General features: G+C 35.9%; 1 protein-coding gene across 1 annotated transcript; it reads right to left on the reverse strand.

The window, feature by feature from the left end:
* Nucleotides 1–1,707: 1,707 nt before the first annotated feature.
* On the reverse strand, nt 1,708–6,003 carry LOC118798838. Its single transcript, XM_036558416.1, has 2 exons — nt 5,899–6,003; nt 1,708–2,928 (listed from the first exon to the last, which is right to left on the reverse strand). The coding sequence occupies exons 1-2, from the start codon at nt 5,910–5,912 to the stop codon at nt 1,992–1,994; spliced, it is 951 nt and encodes a 316-aa protein (XP_036414309.1). The 5' UTR covers nt 5,913–6,003; the 3' UTR covers nt 1,708–1,991.
* Between the last annotated feature and the right edge of the window lie 3,793 nt (nt 6,004–9,796).

Raw genomic sequence — 9,796 nt, forward strand, 5'->3', positions numbered from 1 at the left:
GACCACTTTTAAGCATTTCAGATGGATCCATAATACCAGCACCTTATTAAAGATAATTTCCACTGGTTTTTCATATTTTCAGCATAATTTAGTTGAGATGTAAACAGTCATTCTTAATGTTTTGATGTGATGTGGTTTTGATGTGACTTAATTTAAAACGTTTTTGAAATGACGAGTGTTAACTCTTACTTGTTTTACAGTAGTTTTGATAGGAATCAGGGGTTGTGATGTCTACACCGCAAACATAGCCATTTTATTTGCTATCCAAAATGAACCTATACGTGTTGTAAACATATATATTGTGGATAACAGTAAAATAGTGGTCAATATGAAAAAAAAAAACATTTTTGAGTACTACTTTTCTTTACAACACCCTGCATGTGCCTCTCTGCCTTGCATATATTTTGAAAATACATTTAAGCCAATTCATTTCCTGCAAAAGCTTTCCTGAAGCAATATCAAGGATCAGGCAATGTATTCTTAACTCTTTTATATAATGGCTTCCTATTAGGTAGCCTTTAGAGGCATTAAGCACTTTGGACGTCTGGTTTCTATCATCACCACTGTGAACAATTCTGATTCAATTAGAGAAAGATGCATTTCACAGTAAACCACTCTGAATTGGCTTTGTTTACATCAATGAGCTTTGCAGAATTATTGAAAAATTTGTGAAATTCTTGTTTAAAGTGTGCAAGACACGCAACATTTGAATGATTGGACAATGGAGCATTGGTTGATGCTCACAAGGACAAACCTCAGATAGTCAGATGATTGAAGTTCCATCATGTAAACTTTATTAACAGTGTAGCTTGAAGCCTGTACTACATGTCCTACAGTGGCCTAGTCAAAGCACTGATCTGTAAAACGACTGATACATACTTACCAAATGGGTTTAAAGTACATATTGCTGCAAAAAGTGGTCCTTCATGTCACATTAAAATGAGTCATTTAGAGTTATTACATTGAGTGTACTTACATAAAAATACAGGGTAAAAAATTTGATATAGGATTTAATTCAATATAGATAGTGGATTCACTACAATCTAAAACAGAAGGCCTGAAATGCAATTTATTAAAAAAAAATAAATAAATAATAAAAAAAAGAAAATAAAAGACAGAAAATGAAGGTTTTTTTTCTTCATAAAAGTCTTTCTTCAGGTTTCTCTTCCATGTTAACAAAACATGCCACAATATTATTAAGCCATGTGGAAGTGGAATAGAAAACAGGACAGAAGATAGTAGAAGTATTTAAAAGGAAACAACGACAATGTATGAATAACTTATTAGTTGAATTATATGTCATTGTTAATATCTGCTTTGTACAGGTCAGAGCTGTACAGAATGGACTTTTCCTTATGGTACTTTCAGTTGTAGACTTTATTTGTGCAGCTCTGCACAGCCATCTAGTGGACAGTATTAGAGGAATACAGACATCCTGAGGGAGCAAAGAGAGAGCGAAGTCAGTTATACTCTCTTAGGCTCCGTACTTTACATTTTATTTTTCAAATCCACTGATTTTTCCACAATTTCGCAAAATTCAATCATTAAGATGTGAACAAAGCCATTCAGAGTAGTTTTAAAGATTTTATTTAGAGGTGGCTGTTTTTGAATTGTTTCTGCTGACTTTTTAGGTTTATGGTTTTAGGTTATGTCTGTGTCTTGTTCAGAGTACAGAGGGGGGGCGGGTAGTTACATGTCTTTTTAATGATTGTTTACCACAGTCATCTATTTCTTTCTAGGTAAATGGTACAGATTTGTATGGGTTTTAGAGAGTAACTTAAAAGTACAGTGATGAATGGTGAGATTATTTTTTCCATCAAAGTGAAGCAATCCCATTAGACTTTCAGAGATGTAATCAGTCATTTGTAATGAATTACTTTTTTGAGTAACTACTCTCATCACCTGGATTAATGGGTTGGATGCATTTGGTTGGGCTTCTGAAAAATGTTTGCAGTCACTAAATTGACAGCAATAAGACTGGACACCCCTGATCAATAGTAGTGGCCTAAGTTGTGCTGACTAGCTATGTCCTGTAGTACTTCGGAAGCCTCATCCTCATTGAGGGCGCGGTCTGGCTCCCTCACGAGATTCGGTTTAGTGACCTCACATACGCTCACACTTCTATACAGTTGCTTCCGATCCACATCCAGAACCCAGCCTGGCTCCATGTAAAAGGCTACAGCCACATGATCCCACACATAATACTCCTCACTGCTAAGTGTCTTCACATACACTCTGGACTTCTCTTTGTCCACTACTAGTCTGTAGTGGTGGATTTCTGATGGAGCCTGACAGCGCCATGACATCTTGCCTTGGAAGTACCCACACACTCTATTATAACGATGGGGCAGGCGTGGGTATTGGCGGTAGTCCTCAATGTGCCGTGGATGCACCAACACGGAGTACATAATCTCTGTCTTGTAGATCTTGGTGTCCAACACACGAAGAACTGGAGCGGATCTGTCACAGAACTGTCTGGCATACAGAGACAGGAGCTTTCTTAGACGAAAGGTGAATCGGAAGTTGCCGTAGCGAGACTTGCTCTGGAATGCTGGCGAGGTGGTGAACTTCTCCAGGAAAGGCTGCTGGTTAGAGGCCTGGACCTTTGGAAATGACTTCTTTAGGAATCGCTTCTCAGCCACAGCAATGTCATCCTTGGTCACTGATAGACTCCACCACAGGAAGTTGTCATGGCGTGTTATACGGAAGCCGCCATCACGAAAGATACCACGAAGGCCACTTTCCCCAGTCACATGGCACACTTTGGAGACACAGAAGAGCACATTGTCTGGATAAGGGGGGATATTGTTCTTCTTCAGGTAGCGTTTGTCCAAGTAGGGGTCCTTTTTCAGCTCCAGTAAACTCACATGCTCATGTTCACAGCATGTTTCTACATGGCCTCTGGAGTTTTTACGCTCTGTCCACTCTCTAAAAAGGAAGCAAAACATTATATTTAACTTATCATGCATTTTGCACTAGATTATCCATATATCTGCATTAGGGGTGGAAATCTGTTCTTAAATCTCAAATTTAACCACAATGTTGAGCTTCTGAATTTGCGATTTTTACATTGGGAAATGTTATTATATTATACTTACTTTAAAATTCCAAAATCAATGCTGTTGAATCACCATATTCATTTGCCATCATGCATTTTTACACCCCTAATAAAATCAGTACTAACTGATTATGTGAACTGACTGTCAGTTGTAGTAAAAGTAATGAGAAGACCAAAGAAAAACAGCATAAAGGCTTCAAATAAAACCCCCCTCTGAAAAATACTCAGAAGCAGAGGCTCCTGAAGACCTACCACTCTTATTCGGTTGATCATTAAAAAGTTTCAAAGTCTCAATTGCCACTTTATATATCAAAGAGATATTTTAGTTCCCAGCTTATCAGCCTTAAGTGGTGACTGAAAAGTAATTATTCCCTTACTATTTAGTTTCATGTATATTGTGGAACAATAATAAAAAAAAAAATTAATTAAGAGAATAAATACTGTGTCAATATTAAATAAAGCCCACATAAATTGGCTGCTTATTTTTGTATAGGAAGCCGTCAATGGCTCTTTAACATGCACATATTTCAGTGCATCAGTTCATCACAGTTTTTCATTAGAAAACGAACGTATTGTTACAAACATTACAATGAATCTGAATATCAGCGCGATCCAAAAAAAAAAAGTATCTCCATTTTTGTTGTTTTTAATTTTTTGACATAATTTGAGAAAATCAGCTGCAGTTTATATTGTGTGTAAATTTAATAATGAAAGGAGCAATAGAAATGCTCCAAAATCGCTAGGAATAAAATCTCTTTACGTTAACTTACATTAAATGTAAAGAACGTTTTCGCCCTCTCCTGCAAAGTTGCCATTTTTGAGATACTTGTTTTTCTTTGGACAGTGATGATATCAGTGCTGTGTTATAGAAAAAATTAACTTGTTTAATCTCAGTACAGATGTTGTCACTAATGTAATAGAATAAAATTATACTCAAAAAAGAAATTAGTAACTAAATGTTAATAAGTAAAATGTAAATGGATAATAAGCTAAATAATAAGTTACTTTCCTCACCAATATTCTCAAGTAGAAGTATTAAGATTTAAAAGTACTTAGGATATAACATTAAAATCCATCACATTTTACATTAGTACATGTAACTGAGTAAATAACTAGTCACTACTCACCTCCGGGGCTTAAGTGCAACATTCAACAATATTAACTGTGATATTTAAATTGAAATAACAGTATCAATAATTCAATATAAATTAGGAGTATTTGGAACATAAATGAGTGCCATATGATGTCCCTATGGCTCCGTTATAGGGTCCTTTACTGTTGGTCTTTTGTTTACATTCCATAAGACATGCAAAACACAATATTGGCTGTCACTTTTGTAGTGATGATATACAGTTATATGTCTTATAACAGCCAAATACAGTGATGGGATATACAAAATGAAAGACTGTGTCAAAGACATAAAAGTCTGGAACACCAGAAACTTCCTCCTTCTGAAGTCTTATAAACTGAAAATATTGCTGTTGGGCTTTAAGTCTACTTGTAATAAAGCTGCAAACACTAAAGATTTCACAGAGCAATTCAAATGTGAAACCTGCAGTTAGTGTTACTGTAGTGTTGTATATTTAATGGCTTGCCAATCAATAAAAAAAAACAAACCCAAACAAAATCATTAACAGGAATAATGTCACGTATTTCATACATATTGCACATATGTTTCTTACTCTTTACAGTGGCAGGTTTTATACCACTGTTTGTCTGATCTGTGTATTATGATAAATAATAAATATATGACATGTCCCCCTCACCCCACCCCTTATTTTGCGCCAGTGCCTGGCTGCCTTAAAACTGACATTTTATAATGTAACACATTGGTTTTTGCACTGTCATTAGAAGATTAGCTCACATGATTTAAAACAGAATTTCACTGACAGAACCAGAATTACTTCCTCAATATTCAACCCATTTTTATGTCCTTTCCACCAGTTTTTCAAAATTTCTGCATTGAGATGAGTCATTCAGAGTGGTTTGGTGTGAAATATTTCGTTCTAGAGAAACATATCGAGTCAGAATTAATCACAGTGGTGGTGATAAGAACACAGCAGTTTTACAAAAATATTTAGGCCTAAAACATATCCTCTTAAATACATTCATGGCGGAAAGGTATATGCAGGACGTCATAAGGCAAAATAGCCCACAAAGAAAATATATATTTTTTCAGATTTAGCACTATTTTACCATCATCAACATCACATATCAAAACTCAGAAGATGTGTTGGTTCACTGGTGGTTTTGGATAATATGTGTATAAAATGGCTACATTTGCGTTTGTGACTCCTTTTTCCAATTGCCATTACTATAAAGAAATCTGAGACAATACGTTTCTCTAAAATGAACTATTTCTCATTAAACCACTCTGAATGACTTTATTTACATCTCAGTGACTGAAATATGCAGAAATTTATAAAAATCAGTGGAATTCCAATAAATGTTTATTACAGTGTAATTATGCTGTTTACCTGTGTAAAGCTTTTTAAGATTTTAAAACTAAACTGAAACATGCAATAAAAGTAAAGAATAAAAACTGCAAATGAGAGCAGACCAAGCTTCTCTGAAATCCTCTAAAAACTGAAAACAGCCTGTAACAACCTAAAAACCTAAAAACTGACCTAAAAACTAAAAATAGCCTGTAACAACCGGAAATGAGACATCAAGAATTCTCTTTCAAAATGACATAAGGCAATTTGACTATACCAGGACAAACTAACTTGAATTTAGGTGGGAAAATTATTGACACTACCTAGCTAAGTTATAAATGTTTGTCCAGTAAATGTTTGTAATTAGTCTGTATGTGTTATCATGTAGGTTTAGATTTTGTTTACCTCTTTGCAGCCATGTTCCTCGCTTGTTTCCTAAGAAAAGTGGTCTCTGTACAGTAATAAGTCAGTGGAAATACCCTGACAAAGACAAGAGAACTAATTCGTGTGAGTATGTGTGTCTGTCTGTCTGTCTGTCTGTCTGTATGTGTGAGCTAAATGCACAAAAGGAAGAGTAGTTGCGTGCGCCTTGCTCGAGACCTGCTTTCCCGCCTTTGGGTATTGACGTACTGTGTTTCACAATCAGAGGCAGGACTGGAACATACATGCATGCACACAAATCTGTACTGCTGATTTCAGGGGGTATTTCCACTGACTTCTGACACCAAACCCTAAGCTGAGGTGGGCGGCAACTAATTCCATTTTCTCAGCTTCGTATAATAATAAAGGGTGATTTTCCTAAATATCTGCATAATAAAATCATTCAGGAGCAACGTCATTCAGAGCGGTTCAGAATTGTTACCAGCAGTGGTGGTGATAAGAACCAGGTGTCTGAAGAGTTAAAGAAAGCAAGAACTATTACATGAAATGTTTACAAATTAACTGCCTGATGTCTGAGACCTGCAGGGCGGAGAGCCCTGCTGACAAACACAGCAAAGCATACAGTACATGCTGATCTAAGCTGGTTTCATGTTGGTTTAGCTGGCCACCCAACATGGTCATTTTATTTGACCAACATACCAGCATACAAAACACAACATATGCTGGTTTTGCTGGTGGCCAGGCATGCTGGTCTGTGCTGCTTTTCTAAGAGGGAGGTAGGGTAACTTGGAGGAAGATGTCTGCCTGCTAAACTTTCTCTTCTGATGAAATGATGGGGCCACATCTAACACGGACACATTTACTAAATGCCTATGGTCTAATTTAGTCTGAAATCACTGCATTCCTATGATATTTTGCTCTGAAAAAAGCACAGCAGGATTTATTTTCTCTTGAAGTGAAAGTTAGAACTTTGGAGTAAGAAGTGCCCCCAGATATGGAGCAAAAGGTCTGCTTTAGCATGTTGCTACAAATATTCAGTGTTCAGTTCTTCACTGGAGTTTCACTGACTAGCTAGCATTAGCATTACATGCTAGCTGTAGCAATTGTTAGCTACAATTAGCCAACATTTTTCTTATTTTATTTTTGAGCTGCATTATATGTATATAAGGTGCTATACCAACAATGATATTATGATGATGGTGATTATTATTAATAATTTTACTGCAGTTTGTTGCACCTTGAATTGTCTGTTCCAGTTCATTTCCTCTAACTGTGTGTAGGTTTATTCATCATCATCCTGTCCTGCTGAACTCGTGCTCATATATGGTTTAGCTTTACAGTTAATGGAGTACATTCTCCCCCATTTCCCTAAAGTGTGGCTCATTGTATGGCTAATCAGATACCTCTATTTTACCATTATCAACTGGTAAGTCTCTCTATAATGCACTATGTTATGTTACTCTGAATGACTTTGTTTACATCTCCATGATGTCATAATGCAGATATTTTTAAAAACTAGTGGAATTCCACATTAATTTTAGCCATCATTATAAAATGATGATATAAAATATAAAATTACTATAAAATGGTAGTACTCTATTATGTGAATAAACCCTTACACAAAGATATATATATATAGTAATACTATAGAAAAAAAAATAAATAAATAAAAATAATAAAATGTGCCATACATTTTGTAAAGGACACATATTAGATGATAAAAAAATCATCATTTATAGACCTGAACCCTAACCCCTAAATTTCAACCATGTGAAAATAACACGACATTTTTTTGTATTCCCTTTTATATTTTAAGTAACGTTGAAAGATTTAAATAGTTGCTTCTGAAATAGACACCACTGAAACATTTGTTTTTCATTTCAAGTTTTGGTAGCATTATGATTGGTTTGGTAGTGACAAAATAATTTGTTTTAATGAAGATAAACATAACTCGGGCATATGGTCACTCAAATTCCAAGTCTGTTAAAAGACTGAAACATGTTTTCAAGTCTGACTTTTAACCAATTCAGCAGGAGGAATCATATAGCTTGTATAACTTTTATACAACTTTTATCACGTCAGTATTAGATACAATGTACCATTTCTGTTGGTCTGCAAATGAGAGCAGACCAAGGCTCTCTGAAATCCTCTAAAAACTGAAAACAGCCTGTAACAACCTAAAAACCTAAAAACTGACCTAAAAACTCCTCCACACACTTTCTATCAGGAAACTGGCTCCTGAGGAAAGAATTTATTCCAAGGACACATTATAACCACCTACACACACACACAAACACACATCTGAATTGTAGACATGCTTGAAGGCCTGGGCATGATGTGAAAGCTTTTAAGCAGTTAACTGTATCATACTGCCTGTTCAGTATAATGTGACGGTATTGTGAAGGTGTCAAAGTTGTCCGACTACCTTTCTAAAATGCTTTTCAAACCACTTTCACAACACTAGCCCAGTCAAGATTACCTTGGTGCATCTAACAGTTCACAAATGTTGTATATCAGAGTTTATTTTCTGGTATGCAAAAGATGCACATTTGACGCAGTGGCTCTATAATAGCTTTTCATGTCATGGCTTCCAGTACAAGTAGCACATGCCTAAACATTAGAGTCCAAAAATATAACTAATAAATTATAGGGAAATTCCATTCCAAATTCAATTGAGATGTAAACAAAGTCATTTAGAGAGGTTTGATGTGAAATTCTGCATGCTTGAGAAACTTACAGACTCTTTCTTTACAATGGTGGTGATAGGAACCAGAGGTTGCAATGTCCACAACTAAAATGTAGCCATTAAATTAATTATCCAAAGTGACTAGTGGATGCAGAGTTTTCATATGGAATGTTGATAGTGATGAATAAGTGGTAAATCTGTAATATGAAACTTTCTTTGGGTACTCTTTTGCTCAGTTTCTTATCTCAAAACTTGTAAAACAGTGTCTCAGGCGTCAGGCATATATTCATGATCATTCAGTGTAATAACATTCTCTGAGGTAGCTTTAAACTCTTTAGAGCTTTTGTAAATGATATCTTTGTTTATGCTATATGATACACTTTGTATGCATTCCAATTAATTCATTGTACCAACAGCGTATTTTCCACCTCAAGACTTTCTTTTCTAAATTATGAGGCAAATTTATTTTACTTATTTAACTGTATAGTTATTACATTCTGTCCTAAGCGTGGAAAAATTGTCACCTAACCACAGATGAACATTAATTATAAGCTTCAGTCTAAGATGTAATTCTGTTTGGTGTGAAATGGTCATTTGATTTAATACTATCTGACACCAGAAATCAAAACTTTGAGGCACGCCTAACCTCAACAGAAACATGCCCACAGTAAGAAAGAGACAATGGATGTCTCCATTCAAATATACACCCACCAGCCACTTCTTTAAGTGCACCTACCTTGTATCTGCATTCTTTGCTTTTTAATCAAGTCTTTGCATCAGGTACCATATAGGTGCACAACATGCACATAAACCATATAGGACAACATGCACTAACATGCCACCACCACGCCAGTGCCACAGTGCTGAGAAAGATCCACCACCCAAATTACACCTGAAACCAGATCACCAGGGCTAAAGAAGGCTAACTAAGTATGTAGAGCAGGGGTGTGCAGTCTTATCTGCAAAGGGCCAGTGTGGCTGCAGGTTTTCATTCCATCAAAGCAGGAGCTCACATGATCAGTCATTTGAAGTCTGACCAATTGATTAGACAAGTAGAATCAGGTGTACTCCTGCTTGTCTGGAGTGAAAACCTGCAGCCACACCGGCCCTTTGCGAATAAGATTGGACACCCCTGGTGTAGGGGAACAGATGGACTACAGTCTGTAATTGTAGAACTACATGGTGCACCTAGATGATAAATGGAGCTGATAAAATATACATAGCTGTTTTTAGCAG

This window comes from Colossoma macropomum, unplaced genomic scaffold, assembly GCF_904425465.1.
Source record: "Colossoma macropomum unplaced genomic scaffold, Colossoma_macropomum, whole genome shotgun sequence".
NCBI lineage: Eukaryota > Metazoa > Chordata > Actinopteri > Characiformes > Serrasalmidae > Colossoma > Colossoma macropomum.